The following is a 27,074-nucleotide window of genomic DNA, read 5'->3' on the forward strand; positions in this document are numbered from 1 at the left end:
CTGCAGTTAAAATTAATCTCCTTGCCCCTCTCCTTTGTATCTCTTAACATTTAGCACTTTCTGGTCAGTCCAAAATCACTTATTTTTTAGTCTCCGTCTAATTTCCTTGAGGCCACGTAAGGATTGGGGATAGAAAAGCAGATTCTAAAATATTCTTTTAGGAAGACACTATGAATACATACTAAAGCATTAATATGCTACATCCTGCTTTTGCCTTGGGTTGGTTTTGACACTTGGTATTTAAAATGCTAGCTAGCAGTATCCCTAGCCCATCTTCTCTGTGCCCTAGCAGTGAGCTGGCCTAGGAACTGGTTCTCTACAAAATTTGCTAGAGCAATGGAACCACCACAGCAGGGCCCTCAGCAGAGGGAAAACTTGTCTTTGGAGGGAATGAGAGGTATGGACTCCTGCAGAAGCTGATGCCTAAATAAACACAAAAGGCAAGAAGACTGGGCTAGAAGTCCCTCCCTTTCTCATGTTTCCTCAGTCAACAGATTCCTACCACAGGCAGTTTGCCTGGAAAGTTCTAGAAGCAAAGGCATCAGGGCAGAGGTCTTTCCATACCACCCATACGACTCCCTTGGAGATGAGGTACATTTGACTTGACTCAAGTAGCCTGTCTCATTCCAGCATCCTGGGCCTGAAGGATAAGGAGGTAGAGTGATTATAGGAATGGTGTTTGCCATGTGCATGGCCTTTTTCAGTCTGAAATTTATCCTAATGACCTTCACATAGCGAGGAGCCAACTGTGAGCTTCCCCTCATTAGTGGACTCTCAAGTCCATTAACATTTTCTTAACACCCACTAGCCTCTCCTGGAGTGTAAGGAACCTGGTGGTTCTGGAAATAATCATGCTCACATGGTGAGTGGTATTAACTCCCAAAGGCTTCACCTTTGCCCCCCGTTTACTTTAAGATGAGCGTGGTCAAGGTCTTCCTAACAATTCTCAACTTTGCACCACAGAGCGGAAGCACGAGGACACAGGCATCGTTGTGAAACACGGAATGGATGGCTTGCTTCTTAACTTGCAACAGGGGCTCTGGCTCAGATCAGAATCTCCCTTCAACCAATTTTTTGGCGCTGGGGCATTTTCTGTTGCCTCTGGAGAGTGGAGAGGAGGAGGCCAGATCCCCCCATCCCTTGTGTCACTCCAGCGCTTTTCATTACGGTTCCTTTGGTCACCTGCTGAAGGAATGTATAAAAACAGCCAGGTGAACCAGCATCACAGGGGACAGCTGGGTGATCCCTCAGCACAGACGGCGTGCAGGCAGAGTCTTTCCCAGGGATATGCCCATACAAGCTGCTTTCCTGATCTGCACTTTGGCTCGTGCTCAGGTTGTGGGTCATTTACAGTCACCTGCTGTTAACAGTGATGTGATGTGAAGTGATGACATGCCAGCACTTCTCCCCTCCGGCCTCATGATCTCACCCAAGGGACTTTTAGTAGGTCATTAGGGCTTCCTTCCTTCTCGGTTTTCTTGTAGCAGAACCCAGGGATTTCCAAAGAAAATTGAGCACCGGGCTAACTTTCTTGCCCTTCCCTTTCACAGAGGAATGTGATGACAAGCAGCCGCTGACCAGCAAAGAGGAAGAGGAGAGGCGCATTGCAGAAATGGGGCGCCCCATTCTGGGAGAACACACCAAGCTGGAAGTGATCATTGAAGAATCCTACGAATTCAAGGTATGCTCACCGATGCTGCCCACGGGGGAGGCCAGGCCCATCTCGGGACCCAGACTGTCCAGACTGCCGTCAATGTCAGGAACTGGCTCATGAACTGAGAATTTTTTCAGGGCAGAACTAGAATTAGAAAGGTAGGGAACCAAAAGGTCCTGCAAACTGAACAGCATCAGAACCAGGGGCCAGTGGGTGGCATCTGTCACCGCCCAGGGTCAGAGGTGCCCCAAAGGGAGGACTTTGTCTGAGGGGAGAGCAAGGAAGAAGCAAAGGTGGATTCCAAGAGATTGTGATGTGTGGAGGAAACCAAGCTCTATTTGAAGAAGCCAGTGAATCCATTAGAAGCAAACCGTTCACACTGCAGACAGTTAGGAGGCTTTTGTTCTGGAGGGGGAATGGGAAGCTCTCCCTATAAAACATCCACCCCATTGACAAGTTCTCATTTATAATTAGTCCTCCTCTTCAGATCCTAGGACATTTTAGCACAGTCAACATACTAAAGGTATATAGTGCCTGTCACCAGAGAGTTCACAACTGAGCAGACGAAATTGGATTCCTGGTCCTCTGGATGATGAAAAGTCATTTTTCAGAAGTTAAGCAGATGGGCCTTAGGGTGAGCTTAGAATTTTGAGGCGAAACTTGCTGTCCATTTTAGCTGCTCCCTCTGTCCCTACTCTACCTCCCACCCATCTCGTTCACACAGCCCTGACAGCTAAGACCCCAGGAGAGCCACACGCTAATTCTGGAGCGGGACATGAAAAGGAACCTCGTTCTCTGGTTTTCCAGAACTACAAACCCATGGTGCAGCTGCATCTTCCCCAATTATTTTTCAAAAGCAGACTCTGCTCCTATTTGGAAAACCAGAATGAGGATCCCAACAGGGACAATCAGGCCAGGACCTTAGAAGCCTCAGTATTTTATCTCGATGTTTCATAGTAGTGGCCTCTTTTCCTTTAGCTGCATCCATTAATTATTTTTTAAAATTAGTTCACAAACAGAGGTGCCTGAGAGGAGACAGGTAGAAGGGAAAATGTCTTTTTGCAATTGAAGTGAAATTTTTTAAAAAATAAAAAATGCAATTAAACGTTCCCCTTCAGGCTGCTGCAAATCTCTGTTTCTTTCACTCATTCCCATGCAAAGGAACAGGGGTAAACACTGGGACCTGTGCTTTCTGGGCAGACCCCAAGTATCGGAGCTCACCTGTTGTTTGATCTAGAACCTGCGGACTGACACACACATACACAGGTTCCCTGTGATCCCAGGGGTGCAGATACCTCAGACTGTCCATTTCCACGGACCAGTCTGTCCAGATGTAGCCAACCTCACTCTTCCTCATGCCCCCTCTTTTCACCTGGAATCAGAGTGCCTGGTGCCACCTGCTGTAACGGAGATTCTACTACTTGGCATTTCTGGGCAAGTTTGCCCTCCATCCCTCCAGGGCTCTCATGGGGAATAATTGTATGGGACAGCCTGCCTTATGGGACAGGCTTTATGGGACAGGCTGTCTCTCCTTTATGGGACAGCCGGCCTTCCCCTTCCATGCACCCAAGACTAGAAAGAGCAGTCATAGAAACTTTCTGCAGGAAGCATCGGACTGGGTGTGGCAGGGCACGGTCTTCCAGGCGGCAAAGCGTTCTTGGGTCCAAAGCTCTCTCCTGTAACCACTCCAATGACCTGGACGTTTGAAAGCTCCCCAGTCTCTTTACAGAAGTCCACTTGTTCGGGGTTCTTATCTTTCTAGAATAGCTTCCATAGGCTATTTCCTCCCGTCTCCTCAAAGTTCACCAGTAGTTACTATTAAAAGGAAAGGGAGGTTGAGGGCATGTTCCTGAAGTGCCCTCGAATATCAATATGATATTATTCTTTTAAGAAATTTATTTTTCTAGGTCCATAGCTGTTTTTAAAGAACCTATTCAGAGCTCTTAGAAATATATGAGAGACTCGAATCTGGGTGGTACCTCACAATGTCCCACTCTGCGTTTGCCTGCTGGGTTCCTGTTTACTATTTTGTGACTAAGGGTTTGGCTTCCTGACACCCACTGCTGATGGTGAGGCTATGACAATAGCCTACAGGTCCAGTGCAGTGAGAGTTCAAATTCATCTTACTTAGTGTCCCCTCTTCCCGTGGATCAAGGGAGGACACGTATGCAAATTAAGCCCTCGGAGGAACCAGGCTGTCCCATAGTCCCCCAGAGTCAACATGAACCAAAGTTTACAATCTACCCTGGGTTTTTCATACACATAAATTTTAACTTTCATTTATTTTAAAACTTTGTTCTTTAGAGATGTTTCTTGAGGCAACTCTGTGTGTTTAACTATTACAGTAGTTTATCTCTTTAACTGTTTATCTCCCAGGTAATGGGATTCTCTGCCTTGGCATCAGAACAGAGGGCTCCTTTGGCAAGACCTTCCCCAAGTTTCCATTACAGTTAGGAAAAATCAAAGTCATTTCTTGTCATATCCTGCACAGAACTGTGAGTTGGCACCAGCCAAGACACTCAGTGTGCTTGATAAAATGGGGCTGAGTCCAGAGAGAAAAGACATGCCTGTCCTGTGCCTGAAGATACTGTGGCCAAGAGCAGTGACGGTTACAGCGGTTATCAGGGGTGCTAGCAGTTCTAGACACAAGGCTAGGGCGGAAAGGTCACCACCCTAAGGAAAACATCTAGCAAGGAATGATGTTGAAAATACAGAGTGGGCCAGTTGGAGGTGGGCCCTTTCATGCTTATTATCATCTCCATGTTCGGATGACTCTCGTTGAACTAACACACTTGACATTCCGACTGAGCTTTGGCCTTCTGTACAGGCTGCTCAGATCACATTTTCTTCACTCCCAGTTGGCTGAGAACTTGCTCGCTCTCTCTCTCCCAAGCCATAGTCAGTTGACGTGCATTGCATTAAACGTGTATAGATGTTGACCCGAGACAAATAATATGTGTTTTCTGCCTCTTTGCAATTAGTGGGGATTCGAGGATGCTCTGACAGTAAGTGTGGATATGTGTGGTAGACTAGTCCACGCGATAGTCTCTCTGGGCAGGGTACCCTCATGTCCTGGGAGTGACCCTTCTCCCTGTAGTCGCTATGATTGGTGGTAGTGCTTTGGGTGTATCTGCCTGCTTGGTTCTCCTGTGAATGTTTGGCTGTTGTTGTTGTTACCTTAACTGACATTTAAAAAGTTAGAGGGTGCTCACTGTAGAAAGCCAAGTGCTTAAAAAGAAGTCTAAGAGAGAAAAAGAAGTCTAAAGAGAAAAGTAACAGAGAGGGAAATCTAGTGCAACATCAATTGCAATGTGCCCTAAACCATATGAATTAAACTTCTCTTGTCTCGCCTTTTCTTGTTTGCAACAGAAGTAGCGTTAGAGTGGCTTCTCTAACAGCCGCCAGGCTGACAAAATCAGTAGCCCAGAAAAATCCATTTATTGATGATCCTGCAGCAGAATTCTTGGGGCTCTGCTCTCTGGCTGCATTTCATTGATAAACCAAAGCACAATACTAACAGTTTTTAGTTCCATAATCTATCTGCCAATTCCAGCTATTCAGAAACGTGTAATGCTGAGCAGGCCATATACTAATTCAGTTATAGACAGGATGCCACAGTTGAAGCCGGGAAAGAAGCAAGTTCATGAAGCATTCAAGGGGAAGGGATGGGCTTCTGCAACGTCTGCTCTTCTAAACACTGAGGCCATTCTTCACTGGCCATTAGGCAGTGAAAGAGGCTCGAATTTGCTATGAAGCAATTTCTATTTCCGAATGGTTCCAGCCAAGGGCTATGCTCGTTTGCATAATCATAACAGTGTTTGATGTCAATACTGTTGTTCTGAGCCTAACATCCCCTACCCTTCGTAGAACTCTGGGGTTTCAAAATCACCAAGGTCTTAGATTTCCCAAGGCTTTAACCAACCCAACAGTTATCTTATTCCTTCCAACCCTTCTAGAGTACCGTGGACAAACTTATTAAGAAGACAAACTTAGCCCTTGTGGTTGGGACAAACAGCTGGAGAGAGCAGTTTATCGAAGCCATCACTGTCAGCGCTGGTGAGTACCTTTCTCTGCATGCTGTAAATGACAACGGCCCACACTGAGCTTGCTTTTCCTACTGGGACCACTTGGTCTATGTCAAAGCACCAACGACCTTCCAGGGTAAAATTAAAAGAGGAATAAATGTTTTGGTAGCATACCTGCACATTTCAGAGACTGCCTTGGAGTTTCTAGATGAAGCACACGTCTTCAAACATGGCATTCTTCTCCATCTACACTGTGTCTTTCTTTCTGGAAATAGACAAGATAAACGTAAAGGTGTTTAAGGCTTTTGTGTCTCTAATTCACAGACAGCCAATCACGAGTCTTTGTCCGGAAATTTCCCTGAAGCAGGAGAAGTGGCCAAATGAAGGTCACTAAGGAAGGGGCAAAATGCTAGGTGGGAGAAGGTGACATTAAGACACTTTATCACTACCATCTGTATCATTTTACACTCTCTTCAACCGTGTCTAACAGATCAGCGTTTGCACTGGCTCTAGAAGTGCAAAGGAAAATCCTACCAAAACGAAGTTGTTTTCAAACTCAAGGAGTCAGAGACCCGAGGGAATTAAATATAGAAAGAAAGGTCTTTTTCTTGGCTTCTCAAACCTTGTCCACTGTCTGTATGATCGTATAAAGACAGAGGAAAGCCCCTCTCAAAGATGCATGAAAGCAACACCATTGTGGGATTTCCCCCCTTAATCCTTCCGTTCCATCTTGACTGGTTCTTTCTCTTTAGCACTCCCCACAGGTCCATCTTCTACTGTTGCAGCTATTGAACAAGACTAGAATGTTCTAAATAGTGATTCCCACTGAAAAGTATGGAACCAACATCACTGGCCGTTAGGTCGTGACTGCTAACACAACCCCCTCTTTCCAATCTGCCGTAGAATAATCTGACAGATGCTCCGAAGTGGGAACAGAGGGTGGTAGGATTTTTGTGCCTCTTTGTTATTAATGCTGTTTATAATCACACTTTGGTTTCTTGCAATTGAGTAAATAAAGGAAACTTATGAACCTTAAATAATGGGAAATTGCTTGGAGAGCAGATTTGGAATTTACATGCAAATTCTCCTCGGGGGAGGGGAAAACTCCCTGTGTTAGCCCCTTGGGGCTGCCTTTACCAAGTACCAGAGACTGGGTGTCTTACAAACAAGCTCACAGTTTAAGAGGCTGAGAAGTCCAAGATCAAGGCACTGGCAGATTTGGTGTCTGGTAAGACCTTGCTTCCTGGTTCACAGACAGGAACTTCTGTCTTCTGACTTGTCCTCACATTGAGGAACAGGCAAGAGAGCTCTCTGGGATCTTTTTTATTTTTTATTGTTTTTTAAGTTTACTTATTTATTTTGAGAGAGAGAGAGAGAGGGAGAGAGAGAGAGATCAAGCAAGGGAGGGGCAGAGAGAGGGAGAGAGAGAGAATCCCAAGCAGCCTCTGCACCATCAGCACAGAGCCCGTTGCAGGGTTCAAACTCATGAACCATGAGATCTTGACCTGAGCCAAAATCAGGAGTCAGACGCTTAACCGACTGAGCCACCCAGGCACCCCTGGGGTCCTTTTTATAAGGGCTTTATCCTCATGGCCTAATCACTTCCGAAAGGCGCCACCTCCTAATACCATCATATTGGGGATTAGGTTTCAACATATGAATTTGGGGGTGGGGGGCACAGTCTACAGTACTCGCTCATTATGTCTTATGTTTTCCTTTAAACCAAACATTAGTATCTGAGGCATGAGCTTTATACTCCCTCTTCACAGAGTCAAAAACTAAAAGGACAAAAATGCTTGAACAAGAAGTTGCTGATGAGACCAGTTGAAAACATTAAAAATAATGGAATTATTTTATGGGCTTTGTTACAGCAGAATTGAAACGTTAAAAACATTAAAAGTAGCATAAACTTTAATGAACCATTCCCAATGGTTCACAGGTCTCCTTTGGCTGCAGACATATGAGCATTTATATAATGGTCACAAGCTGGACATCATTAATTCATTTTTCTACATGTCCATCGTTGTTCTTGGTGGAAGAGATAGGACAGCACAGGAAACAGACAAATACCCCAGCCCAAGTGGAGCTTATATTCTACCCAAGGAGGCAGCAAATAAGGCAAACAAAATCAAGTGTGTGTATGACGATGAGCTTATCATGGAGAGCAACAAAGCTGTGGAGAGAGATGAGAAATATACGTGAGGCTGCACTCGACTGTGGCCAAGAAGACACCATCAATAGACACATTAGCCATGCATTTTCTTTTCGAGCAGTGGAGTGGGTTTGTGTTCGTTTATTCACACATTTTTGTAATTCACAGGGACCAGCACACACATTTAATGGCCAGTCCTTCACAGTGGCAAAAGGGCAGCTTAGAACGGTGAGAGAGATTTTGCCACACACAAGACCAAAGTTGTGATCCTGGTCAGAATAGGTATACAGCGAACCAACTATAAAGACGCTAATGCTTCCTTACTTTCAAGGGGCATATTTGGTTTGCAAACACTTTCATTTATAACGTTGAATTAAATCCTCTCAAAATCGTATGTGAGAGGTATTACGATTACCCTGATCTTCTAGAATCTGAGCCTTGGTGAGGCAATATGTCTTTGGAACAATGCTCAGAACCCCAGTCTTCCAAATGCTAGTCCAGTGGGCTCTCTACTACCCTTAAGAAAGAGAAGTTTCAAAATGAGTCAAATTGCTCCCTCTGCACCTCTGTCTGCTTGAGGGACTCTGGTTTTGTCCCCTCTCTTGGTGCCATGGTTTCAGCACTCTCACGATGGGACCGACTCCTGCCCAGATCCTTTGAACTGTTGTTAATGAATGAAATACAAAACCTCTCGAGTGTTCTTATTTGTCATGCAGCATGTTGTGTTTTATGTTACTAAATGACTGCTTGGGAATAACACAAAATTGCTCAGACATTTGCAGGCCGCTGGGTAAATTGACCTTATTTACAATTTTGAGACAAAATATCAGAAAAGCAAACCCATATTTTTTAAGCACTAAATTATTAGAAGGGCAGTTAGAAAGCTCAATATTTGTCATTATGATTAAATTTAAGTGTCTAAAGAATGTTAATGTTCTTTGGTTGTTAAATGGACAATAAAATTTGTAAAGCGGTATTGAAAACAGACTTTCATTGGATTTTAAGATTTCATTGCAAAAGAGTTGAGAATCAGAACCGTTTGCCTTATTAAAATATTAAATTGCTGTTAAACGGCTCTACTGAGACGCTTTTTCCTATGCAATTTTCTGTGCAAAATTGAGCCTATCTATCTTGCCAAACAAATAATAATTTTGGAAATAGGATTTTACTTCTGTTTCTCACTGATTAAATTAGTTTCGAGGTAACCCCCCGGCAGTCTTTTTGTTCCCCTGCTTTTACTTAACTTCAGTTCCTGGGCTCAATACCTGGGCTTCCCATAACCTTACTGTTTCTGGGAACCAAGTTCTTAGAGTCTAACAGTTGAAGAGTTCAAGGATTCATAAGACTCCAGAGATGAGGTAGGGTCTAGACAGTCTCGTCCCCGTGGTGGTCCTTCTGTCGCCTCCTGGGTGGGATACCAGGAGCAGTAGCATGAAGCAGTTAAGCGACCGTCGGGTGCTTCTAAGATGTGTCAGCAGACAGCTGCTCTTCGACGAGAGGCTAGCACTCACTGCCATGTCCAGTATGAACTGTCCCCATGTCCTCCTTCTTCCCAGTGTCTCCATCCAGGCAGAATGGAGGGCCGACCTTAAGAAAATGTGTACCAGCTGGGATATAGAGGAGACACGGTTAGGTCAAGGAAGATGGCAGACTCCATCTGGGTGAAGAGAACCAGATGCCAGTGCCCCAACTCCACAACCACCATATTGTTGTTCTTCACAGCAGTCCTGGGCCATGGTGAGGTGAAGGAGAGTGGTTGCAAGCCTGGCTTTGGAGTCAGATGTGGATCTGTGTCCCAGATCTCCAGAAATTCTCTGGGTGATTCTGGACAGATTACCTCCCCTCTAAATCTCTGTTCCCTCAAACGTAAAGCAGAGATAACTAGTCCTCACCTATGGAGTTGCTATAAGGATTAGTCAAGGCAATTCATCTTTTCATGAGGGCTGTTTCTACACTTAGATAACAGAGTTGGTTGTTTGGGAGACAAATCTTGTTGAAGAGTCTCCAACATAACCAAATTTTGTGTGAATACAGTCGATTCAGTTTAATTGCTAAAATGGCGAAGTGACTAAAAACCACTGTCCCTTTTGTAGTGAGTATCAGGCACACCACTGAATAGGTAAAAAACTGAGATTCAGAAAAGCAACAGAACTTGCTCAAGAAGCAAGGCTGGTAAATGGCAGCGCCACGGTACAGGTCAGCCCAGGATTCTCTCCAGTGTGAAGGGTTCACTCACTCGCTGTACCTGGGGACTGAGTCTGTGCCCGTGCACACACACATGGATACACGTATGGAACACACATCTGGTAGGGGATATCTGATATGCACAGACATGCACGTGTGTGCACATGAACACACAGGGACGCGCAGACGTGTGCACACACAGATACGCACAACGCGTACAGACACGCACGTGTATCTTACACAGCATGTATCTTTCGTCATTTGGATAATTGAGCCCAGCTTAAAATATGAAGGGTTTTTTTCCCTTTAATATTCGTTAAGTCTCCCTAAGCCTAGTTTATAGGCCCATAGGGAGGATACACCAGCCAGTTCCCCAAACAAGAAGTATGTTTGCCTACATGCATCCATAGACTTCTCCTGCCTCATAATTTGTGACCTTCTTTAAAGAAAGTCAACACGCTGCCCTCTCTCTTATCTGGTAATTTTGGGGATCCGGCACTAGGGATTTTTCCGGAATTCTTTTACTACTTTTGACATAGAGTTTGCATATCCGACATAGTATCTGCTGGCATCCTCATAACAAAGGAACACTCCAAGGCGGCAAAAGAAAAAAAAATCCTTCTTGTGGTCTCGGTTCTGTATCTTATCAGCTGTAAAACCTTGACAAAGTATTTAACCTTTCTGAATTTTCGTTTCAGCAGCAATGGAATGAGAGGGTTGGACTAGGCAAGTTCTAAGAAAGACCCCATCCAGTATTGAAATTTGGGAGTTCTGTCAGCAGACGGCATAGTGTTAGAGTACCCCTGACAGCATTGTGTTTCACGGCCCACCTGATTTCGGCAATGGAAACCTCTATTCTTCCCACCCACCTGGCTTGCTTAAGTTAGCTCTTCTGCACAGTAACAGTATACGGTCCACACCCATTCTCCCAAAAGGAAAGGGACGGGAAGATAGTCTTTAAAGTGTAGCCTCAAAGAATCTAAGTGAGATGATGCTTTGAAAGTGCTGAATTTTCTTCCTGCTCCTTAATGGGAAATCAGAAATGTCTGTGAAATCTGTAGGACAGACATTCAAAACTCGGCCAGGCTGGTGGATGTGGCTGGCCTGTCCACACTCACTCCACTTCACAGTAGACTACAACCAGAGACCCGACTTCAGCTACAGAAGGAGGGCATGCTCTCCCAATGCCTACCAAGCCAGTGTGGAAACTAGTTCAGGTTTGGGGGACGCTTCGTCATCAACTCATCATCCATGCATGCTATGTGGAGAAATAAGTGTTCTCAATTAAATTGAATTACTTCATAGCAAAAACTGTCAACTCTGGTGCCCCAGACAGTAATTCACTTGAAAATACTGTCAACTTGACGACAGACCCACTCCATAGGCCTAAATGAAAATAATAAAAATGGTGCCTCAAGTGAGCATGGGATTGCCATGCAATCTGGTCTAAGCAGGAATCATGCTAGCATCTCTCCTATTACTGAACACCGTTAAGGAAGAGGCACTCTCGTTACTTAATGTGTTAACCCTGGGTCATTTGAAAAGCCCATTTAAGCAGTTTAAAAAAATGCTGCTGGGTCAAGTTTGGCGCAGCCTCAGCATAACTATAAGACAATCCGAAGGGAGGGAGGAAGGGAGGGAGGGAGGCAGGAAGGGAGGGAGGGAGGGAGGGAGGGAGGGAGGGAGGGAGGAAGGAAGGAAGGAAGGAAGGAAGGAAGGAAGGAAGGAAGGAAGGAAGGAAGGAAGGGCTGGCAAAGTAGAGGGAGAAGGTGTTAGAGACTGGGAGTTTCCATTTTGCCCTGTTTCTTGTGTGACTCTACAGATTAATTATCCTTTACCTACAAATGATAAGCTGACTTTTTCATTTAATGAACAAGGGTGTGCTGGTTTCATGAGAAATAGGCACAACAGCCTATACCTCTGTATGAAATTGTGGCTCACATCTGCTTAAACAATATTACCATTTATTGGTTGTCTTCTACATGGCCGATACCCTCTATTATTTCTAATCCTCACAGCTATATCCTAAGTATTTTTTTTTCATGAGCTTACAGTCCTGAGGTTGCTTCTATAACGTGTTTCATTAGGGTCACACAACTAGCAAGTGGCCAGCTAGAATAGGAAGCCCCATTGTTTTGAGTTCAAAGTTGATAAGCTTTCAGTGAAACCCTGGGTGTCCCTCCCACAATTTTTAAAAAGTTTTTAAGGTTTGAGAGAGAGAGAGAGAAGGAGGGGCAGAGAGAGAATGGAAGAGAAAGAATCCCAAGCAGGCTCCACACTATCAGCGAAGAGTCCAATGCAGGGCTCGATCTCCCCAACTGTGAGCTGAAATCAAGAGTTGGATGCTTAACTGGCTGAGCCACCTAGGTGCCCTGTCCCTCCTACAGTTTTCATTCAGGTCTTAAGTGGCTAGATTTCAAATGAGTTAATGCAAGAGAAAGGGACAAAGTTGACGAGTCCTTTACTCTTGGTTACACACAGCAAGTGAAGTGTTTAGAAATGAGTCTGCAAGCACTGGACAGAGGCACAGAAAGACCAGAAAGAATACCAGGTGCGGAAATGGACAGGTTCAGTCACTGCAAGGCTAATCCCATCATGAGGAACCCAGAAGGGCTTCCACATTCTTTTTGTGATCTTGGAATTGTATTTATATCTCCTGCTAGAAATCATGTCAGGTCTTCAGAAACAAAACAGAATCAATGCCCATTCTTTTTTTCGAGCTCCTGCTGTTTCCCGGTGGTATGATCAGCAATTCAGGCAGGTTTTTCATGCTCTGCACCACCAGCATGCTTGAACTAATAGGAAGAATGATTATTTTAAACTCTAACAGGAGATGTGAACAACACTGTTGCCCTCCAACTTGGTTCTCGTTCCTTCTTCTAGCATACAGCTAAAATATTCACTTGCATTGCGATAGTGCACGTAACATGGGTGACAGCATTTCATGTAAAAATCGTCCACTGGAATCTCTGGCTTATCTGGAGACTTGAGTTCAAATGATCAAAGAGCCGCCGACTAGTTGGACGGCTCTAGACAAATCTTCTAACGTCACTTGTGAAATTAGGGGATTGGAATAGGTGACGTCAGTCTCTGGAACATGGAAATATGAAAGGGTCCCCTGATGGACCCTTCATTTTCAGCAATAAATGTCAACTTGCTTTCCCTGGTCCTACTACTTGAAACTTAAAGCTCTGACTTTAATCAAGTGGAGTATCTGCCTTACAGTACACGTTTGATAAATTGGGTAATTACACCAACGTGGCTGAAGCTCATTTGAGACATCTAATGTTTAAGACACACCATCTGATGGTTACATTAACTAAATTCAGTAGCTGCTCTTCCTTGCTTTGAATTAGATATTAAGAAATAAAGCTTCTTTACCTTTTTATCAGAGTCCTTTTCAAAACTGCCCTCCCTGAATTATAATTTAGTTATAATTTTAATCTTTAAAGTATAATATTTGAAAAGTATTGTTTTATCTTTCCTTAGAGTTAGAATAATTCTTCATGATGTCACTCACTATAAAGCATGATAAATTCCTACTTTAAAGACATTTTATTTTCCCAGCAAATTAACTTTTATCACTTCTGCAGTTAGAAAATCATAACTGTATAATTCGATGTCTCCTTATTCGCTCTGGCTGTCAGAAAGCTCACTTGATGTTTTTTCCCCCAACTGGTCAAAATTCACTCAATTCACGTGTCTGAAAGCCTCCTTTATTTATGCTTTCTTTGGATATTTGTGTCCTATTTTATCTTAAAGTATGTTATGCTCTGTTAGTAGGTACAGATCCGCTCAGATCCTCTTAGAAGTATTAAGAATCTAAATTAAAATCCTTTTCAGTTTTAAATAACAGCAGATCTGTCCTGTTGACCATTATTTCTCTAGCACTTAGGACAATATTAAGCCATGATAACTATTTGTGGAAAAAGAATGAATGAATTTATGTGTGAGTCAATGTTTTTCAATCCACATGTAACTGGATTAAAAGCCTGTTTTCACTACATCATGCAGCTATGTCTGATCTACAAGAAAATCTATATAAATACGTACAGACTCTCATATAGACAGATGCCATGTTTCAAAAACGTTCAGGCATACATAATTCTTGTCTAATAAATACAAATACATAGAACATGCAGCTACTCATATGCATGTTTGTACACATAAAATATTTTTTGTATGTTGCAAATTGAATGTACAAATCTATATTTAAAGTGGCTTTTTTCTGTCAGTTTTCTTAGTGGAATTTTACCGGTATTTAGCTGATAATCCTGATCCTAACTAAGAAAGAGGAAAGGCACAAGGCATGAGGAACAAAGGGTTACAGAAATTTCCAGAGAGAAAACTATTTGGGGCCCTATTCGCAGGTTAGGCAAAGCAAATCTAGAATATCTATCATCTTAAAAATGTCAGTGGTGACAGGGTAAAATGTTGAACCAGGTAGCTTTGACCCTGTTTTAGAACAGCGCAGGCCAGCTACGCAGGGGCGGGAGTATGAGAGGGTGGGAGAAATAAGCAGTTATCTTCTGTCCCTTGGATATGCGTTAGCTGATATTTCTGAAAAGAATATTGGCTTGTTGAGCTGTTTTTCTCTTAAATTGCTTATTACAAAATCTTCAGGAAAACACAGTGCTGAAGGGCTCCAGAATGATTCAGCGGCTCTTATTTGTAAGCCTGAAGTCACGTCTCTGATGCAGCTTTTGTCTGGAGAGGCAGCAGCTCAGCTCTGCAAACAATGCTCCATCACTGGATCCAGTAGGTCTTTTGTTGGCGTTGGCTGCTGAGATGTGAATACAGTTCTTCTAGAGGTTGCTTACAAATCAATGCATGAGGCATGGGGGGCATTTCATCCCTAGGCGAGAGCCTTCGTACACTGTTTTCAGTGGGGGAGACATTTCGGCATAATCCAAAGAGGTGGAAGGAGGAGAAAACATGGCCACGGCCACCACATACACACACCCCAAAGGCAGAGGGGAGCCTCATAAAAGTGACTTGCAGCATTATCTCTTGCTGTTCAGTCTGCTTCCTTGGTAAAGACCGTGTCATGCTGGTTCTTGCAACCAAAGCCACTTACCTGAAGCAACAGGCTTGGACACACACCCCCCCCACCCCATTTCAGCTCTCCTGCCTTGCCGTTGTCTCAACACGTCTGGCTTGGTGTTATGTCTTCTGTCCTATTAAGCGCATCTTAGGGGCACCTGGGTGGCTCAGTCAGTTGGGCGGCCGACTTCGGCTCAGGTCATGATCTCACGGTCCGTGAGGGCTGTGAGTTCGAGCCCCGTGTCGGGCTCTGTGCTGACCGCTCAGAGCCTGGAGCCTGTTTCAGATTCTGTGTCTCCTTCTCTCTCTGACCCTCCCCCGTTCATGCTCTGTCTCTCTCTGTCTCAAAAATAAATGTTATAAAAAAAAAAATAAAAAAATAAAAAAACTGCATCTTAGAACAGAATCTGCCCAGAGCTAAAAAGGAGCTTACTGAGCAGCTATTCCAACCTCCCCTTATTTTGATAAACAAGAAACTGAGACCAGAGAGGGAAAGTGTCTCATCCAAGGTCACACAGAGCCTGTTTTAGAATTGTTAGCCCTTGCCAAACTTTATAGTATTGCTCTCATTTTTTCTTTTAGAGTTGGTATTTGTAGAACCAGCACCTTAGCACTTATTCCATCCATGCCTGGCCCCTGATCTTCCCCAAGGACCTCTGAGTCTCTTGATGATGTGATACTTTAGGGTTAGACAAAGCAAAGACCAAAACTTTCCTGAGTCAACAACTCTGCAGCACTGAATGAGTGAATGATCTCACCAATGGTGGACAGTTTCCTGTTCACACAAGCCACACAGCAACCCTGTGCAGTATGTATCCATGAACCCATTTATGAGATGGAGGTACAGAAGTTAGGATTCAGACCCCAACCTATAGGTTCTGATTCTAGACTCAATCCTCCTTCCATCTTGTCACACTTGTGACTCCAGAGTTTAATGCCTGTAGGCCATAGGCTTAGTCCTTTTCTTCACACTATGCTCTTGCCTCAGGGCCTTTGCACAAGCTGCTTCCCCACACACACAAGAAAGGCTTTCCCTCTGTTTGGATGTTCTCACCATTAAGGTATCAGCTTCCAGGTCACCTCTTCAGAGGAGTGTCTCAACTACCCAGTCACTAGTGTGAGAATAAGCCCACTGATCCAATCAAAGGAGGGACATGGAGACTTGGAGCACACTGAAGTGAGGCTTCAATCAACGTTCTTGCAAGAGCAGGTATCTGATGGACAGGCACATTCAGGGTAGTTACAGCAGACAATTTATCCCCCAGCATATAAGTCCCACCCCTGATTCCTCATTGGCTGAGTTCTACAGAGGTTACAGCCTTACCTGGACGTCACCTCTGCCCATGTAAAGCAACAAGTAGTCTGACTGGAACAAATGTACATTTCCTGAGGTGACTCAGAGATGTACAGTCCTTCCTTTGTTCTTCGGTGCATGCTCATTGCAAAGCCTGTGAAAATAAGCCCAAGAGATAGAGAGGGGGGAAAAGACCAAAAAGTGAAGTGTCCAAGGGTCTGGGACTCCATTGTGGTGGGAGCGGGGTTCATACATATTTTCATTAGGTTGGAAACCTATTGTTAACTAGACAGCACAGCTTTTATTTGATATTTCTGAAAATGAATCACCTCCCTTACTTCTCACACGAATATACTACTTGACTTCACTGTCTTCCTAGCCCATATCAGTATCTGAAATCATGAGGTTTGTTCATTTGTTTTACTTGATTGCTATCTATCTCTCCCGGTCAGAATGGAAGTTCTGTGGGGTTTTATTTGTGTATATTTCCAATGCCTAGAACTCTCCGTGACACATAAGTTATTACTAAATATTCACCGAAAAAAAAAATGAATGGTACAAATAAAGTCACTCTTTCAACCACTCCATTCCCTTTAAAGATTGACTACAGATACTGGTCCAGGTTAGAGGTTCGGCCTAGAGTTGCGTACAAAACAGCGACGTAAAATATTCTTAGAGTTCCGACCCATAAACTTAATCGCATTTGTTCTGTGCTTTAACCAGATAAGAAAAACAGGCCATAGACTTACAGATAAGGAGAGGGAAAGAGATCTTTTTAAGATGGTTTATATGGAAGAAAACCATCACCAGAGCTCCATCAGGGCTATTATTTATGGAAGATTAAAAAGCTCCTGGCAGACAAACTTGATTGTCAACACCCACTGTAACCAGCCTACCCTTTATGGAAAGTGCACACAAGCGGTGGGAATGGAGGTACCCCATCTGGATGAGCTAATCCTCCCGTCCAAAACAGATTTTACTACATAGAAGCATACAGCTTCTTTTAAAAACTTCATTTATCTTGTCATCAGAACTAATGATGGGGTTTTGGAATGGTAGGGGTTCAGAGCTGACAGCCAGGAAAGAATTCGTGAGACTTCTTTAGCATAAAAAGGTGATTTTATTAAAGTATGGGGACAGACCCATGGTCATAAAGAGCTGCACCGGGGTTGTGAAGAGTGACTGGTTATATACTATGGAGTTGGGGGAGATACCGTCAAGAGGTAGTTTCCAAAAGGATTTTCATACGCCGAAGCAGATTCACAGGATGTGGGAGGCCTAGGCATTGTCAAGCTAAGGTTGTTTGTCCCTCTAGCAAAGCATTAACATTAAGACAGTAGAGAGTTACTGGGGAAATGTTATTCTCTTTATTTGCCTCAAGTATTTGTCAATGGGCTGCAGGTTATAAGGAAATTTAATTTTACCTGCAATTTCCTTCTTGCCTCTGTTCCCCATATCATTATGGAGGGGTGATTTTGGGGGCTCCTGGAAACTGAGTCTACAGGTTTCTGGAGATTAGGTTATTGGTAAGATTGCCTTTTGCTTATAATTTACTAATGTATTTGTAAACTGATGGAGACTGATGTCTTGCCTGACTGTGATCTTTAACCATTTGTTTTCCCCTTTCCTTTGTTCTTGGACAGCCCCTGGGGAGGGGGGCGTGCTAGCTTGTGCTTTGCCCTCAACTTGCCTTATGCTCTCTCATCACTAAGGATTAAATTAGTAATAGCTATCCTCAATTTCCAGGAGTTGAAACTGAAGCACATGGAGAATCTGTGCCCGAGAACATGTAAATCACTTCATGAAGTCCCTTTGTTGTCAGCGGCAGGCCTATTTACTGGGGCCTCGCTGAAAATCACAACAGAGAGAAGGAAACACAGGCAAGCAGATGAGGGGTGCTAAGTAATTGCAATCATTTTGTATTGTATGAACCAAAGCCATGATTCTAATTTTAGATACTAAGTGTACATCGCCACTTTGCCAGCAAATCAACTCACAAACCTTGAGATCAGAACAAAATCTCATTGGGACACCTGGGTGGCTCAGTCGGTTAAGCGTCTGACTTCGGCTCAGGTCATGATCTCACGGTTAGTGAGTTTGAGCCCTCCGTCAGGCTCTGTACTAACAACTCAGAGCCTGGAGCCTGCTTCGGATTCTGTCTCCCTCTCTCTCTGCCCCTTCCCCACTTGTGCTCTATCTCTGTGTCTCAAAAATAAATAAACATTGAAAAATTAAAAAACAAACAAAAAGAACAAAGTTTCATCGAGTGATCTTGAGACCAGGAAGGCAGGCAGGGGGCAGGGGGTGCTGGGGGTAGGGGTGGGCAAGAGCTCCTGAAGAGCTGGATTCCTTCTGTTTGCTATGCAGAGAGATAGATGTTTGCCACCAGAATGAAAAGGTTCCCACTTCTCAACAGGGCCAATATAAACCACCAGTAGAGGATTTTCCCTAAGATGAAAGGAAAATCAGACTCTTGCAGAAGAAGAAACTAGGGCCATCCATCCATTCCCCAAAAGAGCATTCAGTATTTTATACATGATGTATGCAGAGGGTTATTTTAAGGAGAGTATTTTTAGGAGTATTTAAGGAGAATATTTTAATGAGCTTAGATTTTATCAGGTTAGATTTCTGCTGGACAAACCACAGAGAATTTTTTCCACTGGAAACATTGGGTCAAGTTAATCTCAGTGAAGTGGTGGAAAGAGGTTCAGATTTCATAACCAAGTCACTTAAACTCTTCGAGGTTTGGTTTCACCTTTAAAATGGAGAAAATAATACCTCCTTGACCAGATTGCTACAAGGACGAAGATTAGATGGGATGTATCTGTTTACCCATGTGCATGAGAGTACACACTCAGTAAGTGAACCTGAACTCCTAGCTTGATCACAGCAATATCTTAAGAGAATCCAGTCTTTATGCTGCTCTGCATGTGAGGCCGGCTTTGGTACATGTCTACCTTTACATAAATTTCAGCATTTTCCTAGGACATAACATTGAGCTGTTTGTTGAAAATCACAGGGTTATTGCTGCCCAGAGTTCCTCCAAAGCTCAACTTTTACACTCTAGGAGGGTAATTCAGACTCAGCTGCTGATATTTACAAAGTGTTATCAGAGCCCTCAGGCCAGTCTCAGAACCTGGTATGCTCACAATCCACCCACTGTAACTAAACCATCTAAACTAGCAGGAGGCATCCACACTTGCCGAGTATCAATTCCGCTTGTTGAAGTTTATTTCGTAGGTGCTCAAGTCTATAGGGAATATGCTTCTCTACTGCAGAAGCCTGGAACTCTGTTCATCCTACAGTCAATAAAGGGTAAGAGTACACTGAGTTTCAAGATATTTAGCCTGACTTGGAGTTATTTCGCAAAGACAAAGCTTGGGGCATAATTGCATGACTAATTATGTCAAGCTACAATCATTAGGAACACTCAACTCACATTAAGGAACTCTTTACAAAGAGAAAGGGGGTGAAGCTACACAGTCCGTTTTCAGCTTTAAACTGATTCGTTTTGCTAATATTCAGACTTACTTGGAACGAGCACTCCTTAGTGGATCGCTTTTCATTTTGACACTGGCCACATCTGCTGAGAAATACTTCTGACACGGGAGATACTTCTTGAGCCAACTGTCCTAATAAGGTCCATGATGGCCTAAGCTAGTAGGGATTCTGTTCTTTCACCCAGGGGTTCATTTATTCCAGACAAGGTTGAACGGATTCACAGGGATTGAGTTGCCTTGTGTCCCTTCCAGCACTGTCACACATCACATGACCCTAACCCCCCAAGCATGGGCTGAAATTAGCACTGATCCTATGGGGCAGAATCGCCCATAGCTGTCTCTGGCTTGGAATTGGGGGTTGGGGATGAGTAACAAGGTCTATGTAGGTGTCCTCTCCATCTCAGAACAGGCCAGAGGTCCAAGTTACAAATCTATAGCAATCTTGAACTCAAACTTCATGCACAGTGGTTTTGATATCCAATGCATTTACTTATCTAGGGACACAGAATAAAAACTAGAGAGCAGTCAAGTCTCTAGGAGTACACTTAGATGTGGGTGTGCAGGCACACTGTATTCTAGACATCGAGTCTCCACGCTAATTCAAGTCCCCACTAGTTTGTGAAGATGGACTTCTCTCCCCTAGGCTTGCTCTCAGGCCTTTGCCTGCAGGGACTAAGGCAGACTAGAGATGAACAGCAAGCCTCACACTCTCCCGAAGGACAATGAGCTTCCCAGGGACTTTTTCACAATCCAAATACATTTTGAAGAAAGCTTCAAGAAGGAAAGTTCTTAGAAAGAGCTGGCATGATGTCAAAAGTGCAGGTATTCTAATACCTGGTATTCTAATAAAAAGTACAGGTATTATAATATTCAGTTTTAGTGGACTGAACAGACAGTAAGGAATTATGTCTCTTAAAGAGCATAACAAGGACAGATAAAACATTGTATAGTTTTAGTCCCCCCCAAATCAGTTATACTAGTATGGGAAATGGGAGTCATGACCTAGAAATGGCATTGAAAGAGTTGTTGACATACAGGTACGAGTAAGTTCTATGTAGGACAGTATTTGAGGTGGCTACCAAAAGCCCAGTGTGTACATTAATGAAAGTGAATGGTGTCCAGGATGCGAAAGGTAAGAGACCTTCCCACAGTGCAGGTGAGTTAGGTGCCTCTTGAAGTTACACTCAGCTCCACATACTGTATTCTAAAACAGGAGAAGGACTTAGTGCTCAGAGGAGTACGGCCAGCTTGCCAAAGGAACCTGGAGCAAAGACTGAGGTCGATATGAGAGTATCCAGCTTCAGTTGCCTGAAGGAATGGCATACGGAGCAAGATGGACCTATTCCATATGGCCTGAGAGCCTATGGGATCTGGGCAAATGAACGGAACCTAACCCAGAGCCCTCTAAACCTTGGACTGTGGGATCATGAACTGTCCAGTAGCTAAGACTCTCAAGTGCAGCACAGTTGACCATTTGGTAGACAGATTTTAAAGGAATTCATCTTAAGCAGAAAATTGACCTGAGAAAGCTCTGAAACCCTCTCAATGCTTTAAGTCCAGGCATTTTCTAATAGTCACATGTTTCATTTGATAAAAGCAAATGTCTGCATTTTTTCCTCTGTGCTTTGACAATGCACAGATATAGTAATCTGAGTAAACTGTGTTTTGAGATTTCTTTTAGTAAGGAGTTATCCTGCAGTGTACTTAGTGGAAAAATTGCTGATATCTTCTACTTGTCATCAGAGAATATACATAAAGTAAATACTTCCTAGCCATTACGTCATAGGAAAATGTTTATAGCACTTCTTCAAAATCCAGAACAAGAGACAAGTTCTTGTTTGGGAATGAATCTTTGGGTCACTGAATTTAGCGGCATATAGAAACTGTTAAGAATGGAAAGAGACGCACAAATGTTTTCTCACTAGAAATAACATAGAAACACTTAAAGGGGGAAATGGAGGGGCGCCTGGGTGGTTCACTTGGTTAAGCGTCTGACTTTGTCTCAGATCATGATCTCATGGTTCATGAGTTCGAGCCCTGCGTTGGGCTCTGTGCTAATAGCTCAGAGCCTGGAGCCTGCTTCGGATTCTGTGTCTCCCTCTCTCTCTGCCCCTCCCCTCCCCTGCTCATGTTATGTCCCTCAAAAATGAATAAACATTAAAATTGAGGGGGAAAAAAGGGAGGGAATGGAGAGAAAAGTTTTTAGGTCCCTGAGTGAGCAAGACAGTAAAAGCTACTGGGTTTAACTCAAAACCTTATGTTTCAAATGGGGGGGAAGTAGGGGAGAGAGAGATACAGGAAAGCAAGAGAACAAAAAATTTTCAGATCCACTTGTAGTTTTTCCTCTTAAAATGGGGAGGGTTGATTTCACAGATTGCTAAGGTTTCTTTTGTCTTAACGCTTTACGATTCTGTCAGAACCTTTGAAAGCAAAGAAAAATGGAAGTCTACAACTGAAGAGAACTTTTTTTTTTTTTTTGGTAATTCCTGTGTATCATGTTGCAAAAAAAAAAAAAAAAAAGTGATAGCTACGGAGGAGAAAGCTCAATCAAATGAGCCTGTTCATTGGATTGAACAAATCTTTGTGCTCAGAGACTAGATAGACACCAAATCAAATCAATCCCACTTGGAAAAAAAGGAATAAAATTTCATAAAGAACTTAGGCTCAAAACAATGTGTGTTGAATATAGAAAACCACTGTAGGGTGATCAAGCTTCACAGTTATTGGTTTCTATATTACATGGGGCTGTGGAGTAATGTATGTGGGGCTCAGGTCATATGGATGGCGGTGCAATTGGCAGATGTCATCCTAAATCCACTCTGTCATACTCCTGAAAAGTATCTGGTCATTCTCATATTCCCTTAATTGGAGGATACTCTTGCAAAAGAAAAATAGACTAATGATAGGTAAATACCTAGAAGTAATTGAACGACAGACCCTTCCTCAGATTAATAGCAGCACACATTCCCCAAACTGTCCCCTATGTGACAACAGCACACATGTCCCCTATGTGACAACATAGGCCAGTTTCCCAAATTCTAGAGAGAAGAGCCAGATGTAGGCAGGGTGTTTGATTCAGAACTACATGGTTGACCTCTGACAACTAGAAATGGAAATAAGAACTGGCTACACTCAAGTAGAAATTTTGAAATGGTCATAACCATGATGCCCTCCCTTTATTTATTGTTTTCTATGTTTAGTTGGTCCCCAAGGTCTTGGGAAAGATCATACAGCTGACCTGACCCAAAAATGTATCAGATCTAGGAAAGAAACCATATGAATTACGATACAAACAGGGTACATCAATGTTTTCAAATTCCTAAAAAAGGCAACATTGTATTTATACAGCACTAAGCATTAGAAGTATTCTCAGATTCAAACTTTGAATCAATATGTAATAGATGCTATACTTCTCAACTTGCTTCAAAAAGACATCACCTGTGGTAAAATGTTTCCTGGGCTGTTAGATCAAATCCCAAATCAGCCACTTACCAACTGTGTGATTATTTTAGAAAATCACTTAAACCCTGTGAACTTCAGGGTTTTTGTATGTACAACAGGATTAATGACGTTTACCTTGTAGCATTATTGTAAGGATTAAATAAGATCAGATATGTGAAAAAGTTTAGTGCCTTAGTAGACACTATCATGTTCTCTCCGTTTTTCTTTTCTTACACTCAAGCAACTTGGGAAAGCTGTGGTGATAATGACTCAAACAGAATATAGATTCTGTGAAATCAGGATCCTCAGATCATATTGATTTACTACCTTCCTTCTGACTAGCAATAGAGAAGGAACATAGACGTCTGTCTGTAAAGAGGTTCACAGTTTCACAAAAGATTTTAACATTTCCTCTTCCAGTCCTTACCACAGATCTGTAATGTGGGAGTTAAGAAACTCATTTGACTGATGAGGAACTGAGGCTCAGGAAGGTCAAGTCTTGCTCCCAAAGAAGCTATGAGAATTAGAAATTGTCTTAAGTCTTCTGACCTAAGTGTCCCCTATACCCCAGAGACCTCTTTTTCTGGTTGATAAAGCCCTTACCGAGGCCAAATCCTGGGTACCTTGGGAGGGATGCACTCTAACACCTGGTCTACATTAGATGCTAAGTTATCTGCAGGTCCCAAGGTGAGGATTCTCTATCATGATCAATCATGCTAATGCTACCTTGTTCCCATGCTCCAGAGCAGGGTCAGTTCAAGTTCTGTTATGTCAGTAGTTGAACTGATGCTCTCTTCTCTGTGGTTTTAATGATTTGGCTATTTTTGTAGCTATATTTAGGAAGTCCAGCAGGTCTCAAGGAAATCATTTGAAGGGCCATGGGAAGGATTAATCGAATATAGCTTGTTATCTTTCCATTAGTGGAATCCATAAAGCTGAAAAGGAGGATTCTAACATAAGAAGATCCTTTGCTTGGGATCCTATAAAAGGGAACCCACCAAACTGCCTGTTTCTTTGTTAATGCAGAGGAAGGACTTGAAAGAATCATGTAGCCTCCAGTAAGCCTAAGCTGGCAAACATACAGAACTGGAGCATTGCTATCACTTTTGCCATCACAGAAAAGATGTTCCAGGTGTTTTTTTTTTGTTTTTTAATGTTCCACTGCTCTTTGCAGGAAACAAACTTCTCAGTCCTGGTGGTGATGGACAAACATCGTATTTTTCCTTCTCCAAGACAGGGTAATTGTGCTTCATACATGGAAGTTAATGGTCATTTTTAATATTTAGGCATCTGAGTTGGAGATTAAAATTTATAAAGAGCAGTGTGATCCCAGGAAGAAGGATGGGAAGGCACTTCTACTTAGAAATGCAATAAAACAGATGGGCCCTCCCATTCCAGATTTATGTGTTAAAATATTTCAGACACCAGGGTGCCTGGGTGGCTCGGTTGGTTAAGCGTCTGACTTTGGTTCAGGTCATGATCTCACAGTTCATGGGTTCAAGTCCCGCATTGGGCTCCATACAGTGCAGATCCTCCTTGGGATTCTCTCTCTCCCTCTCTCTGCTCCTTGCTCATGTTCTCGCTCTTAAAAAAAAAAAAAAATAAATATAAAAATATATATATATATATATATATATATATACATATACATACATATATATATATACACACACACACACACACGTTTTATATACATATAATATACGTGTATGTTTTATATATGTATATATGTGTATAAATACATATATGTGCATATATACACACATATATATATGTGTGTGTGTATATATATATATTTCAGATACCTTGTAATGCTGGAGACCTACAGAAGGAAATTTATCTCTCTGTCCCTCTCATACACGCACACACTTATTTTGCATTGCACACTTATACATCATGAAGATAATTCCAGAGGACAAGATTCAATTTTGTTTCTAAAAGCCTAGAAAGTAACCTTAGGACCCAGCATGTTGACTAATCAATTAAATAATGGCAAGGAAACACAGTACAATCCCAAGTGTGGGAAAATAATGATAACTACCATGATAATCATTATCTTGAAATATCCTCACTTTGAAGAGATGATCTAATTACTCCCCTGCACATCCCTCATGGGAAAGGTGCTATTATTACCATCCTGAAGACAAATATAATGTCTACTCTCGATTTACAAGTGTCATTTCTTCAGAGAAGCTTCACTATTTGCTTTTTCTTCATAATGAGTCTTAGACACCCCAAATTAAGTAATTTTGTAGAATTAGAGGCAGAATAATGTTTCTATAAATAATTAAAATCCATGTTTTCCAAACTGCTTTAATCATATATCCTATGAAATTACAAACTGTCCAAAAATATAGAGGCTCATATACAAAATAAATATAACCAGAAACTCCAGTGTTTTTCCTGAGCTTCCGTGGGGTATTTTTGCAACTCTCCCATCTTTGGGATGGGGAGTTGGGAAGAAGAGGAGTTGGAGAAATTAACAGGATTCTCTTCTTCCTCTTTCTCTCCAATAAGCCCTAACAACAGCTGCTCTCACAGTGAGTTCTTCTGGACCCAAAGCATAGGGTGAAAGGGAAATGAGAAGAAAAGTTAGAGGGGAAAAAAGAAGAAATGGATAAGCAAATAAGAAAGGAGTGGGTAATAGAAACACTGAGTGGTTGTCCTTAAATATCAGTGTCATGACCCAGGAGGCTTCCGAAGGGACTGTATTAGTTTGCCAGGGCTGCTGTAACAAAAGACCACAGCCTGGGTAGCTTAAACAACAGAAATTTCTTTTCTCACAGTTCTGGAAGATAAATGTCCAAGACCAAAGTGTTGGTGGGTTTGGTTTCTCCTGGGGCTTCTCTCCTTGACTGGGGGCAGCCCAGCCTTCTTGCTGTGCCTTCACATGGTCATCTTTATTCGCATGCATCCCTGGTGTATGTCCCAATATCCTCCTCTTAAAAGGATACCAGTCTGATTAGATTAGATGAGGGCACCCTAACAGCCTCATTTTAACTTAGCCATCTCTTAAAGGCCCTATTTCCAAATACAGTCACACTCTGAGCTTAGGGCTTCACCTTAAAAATCTGGGAGAGATAATTCAGCCCATAACATGTGCTTTTATTTAAAATCATCTCCTTTCAGGCAAGATGTTACAAATATGTAATCAGTGTACAACATGACACTGAAGGAGATGGGTGTTAAAAGATAAACTGAAGCACATTAAAAATTTCAAGAGTTTATTGGAGCAAATATGTATTGGAATCAGGCAGAGCCAACCCAAAGTGGTTTAGGGGCACTCAGCCAATAGGAGCTAGGGGAAAGGCCTTTATACAGCAGAGGAGGAAGCAAAGCAAGGAAATTACTTGATTGGCTGTCGCTTAAGTGGTTGCCTTATTTGGTAAAGCCCAGGTGGCCGCCTGTGATTGGTTGCTCTAAAATTGTTTTCTCAGACAAGACTGCATTTATGGAAATTGATCTGGTTTAGGTTTTGATTTGCTTACATAGATTACCAAAACATTAGAGCCACCCTAGTCCAAGGGCCTCCTTCAGTGACTTTAACATGGTTAATAATGCTTTCTTACTCTAGTTAGTCACACATTTTACAACCCGCTGGTTGACTTGAGTTCCCTACCCACCTAGTCTCCAAAGGTGATTCCATTCATCTGCTGGGAGCTTCCTACCAACACTTTGTTGGAGATGGTCCAAAGCCTCCAAGGGGAGTCTGTTTTCTCCACAGATCCCCAAAGGTTGTTTGTATGATGAGCATGTGCTCATCAAAGAGAGAGCAAGCCAT

General features: G+C 42.7%; 1 protein-coding gene and 1 long non-coding RNA gene across 65 annotated transcripts in view; one reads left to right on the top strand and one right to left on the bottom strand.

The window, feature by feature from the left end:
- SLC8A1 (solute carrier family 8 member A1) overlaps window positions 1–27,074 on the top strand; it is a 390,461-nt gene that overhangs the window by 325,447 nt on the left and 37,940 nt on the right. For 14 of the 15 annotated variants that reach the window (XM_027033627.2, XM_027033626.2, XM_053201001.1 and 11 more), the window contains 2 exons: window positions 1,551–1,681; window positions 5,611–5,710. In XM_027033627.2, the coding sequence (XP_026889428.1) occupies window positions 1,551–1,681; window positions 5,611–5,710 (231 nt within the window). Of the gene's footprint in view, window positions 1–1,550; window positions 1,682–5,610; window positions 5,711–6,431; window positions 6,914–27,074 lie in introns of those variants that run through there. The other variant, XM_053201003.1, reaches the window with a different exon arrangement.
- Window positions 1–27,074, bottom strand: part of LOC113592500 (uncharacterized) — a 289,937-nt gene that overhangs the window by 50,853 nt on the left and 212,010 nt on the right. For 44 of the 50 annotated variants that reach the window (XR_008289545.1, XR_008289541.1, XR_008289537.1 and 41 more), the window contains 3 exons: window positions 16,383–16,506; window positions 16,113–16,272; window positions 5,854–5,944 (listed from right to left, as the gene is read on the bottom strand). This is a non-coding gene — a long non-coding RNA (uncharacterized LOC113592500). The remainder of the gene's footprint in view (window positions 1–5,853; window positions 5,945–16,112; window positions 16,273–16,382; window positions 16,507–27,074) is intronic. The other 6 variants (XR_008289533.1, XR_008289550.1, XR_008289504.1 and 3 more) reach the window with 2 other exon arrangements.

Source organism: Acinonyx jubatus, chromosome A3, assembly GCF_027475565.1.
Source record: "Acinonyx jubatus isolate Ajub_Pintada_27869175 chromosome A3, VMU_Ajub_asm_v1.0, whole genome shotgun sequence".
Classification (NCBI taxonomy): domain Eukaryota; kingdom Metazoa; phylum Chordata; class Mammalia; order Carnivora; family Felidae; genus Acinonyx; species Acinonyx jubatus.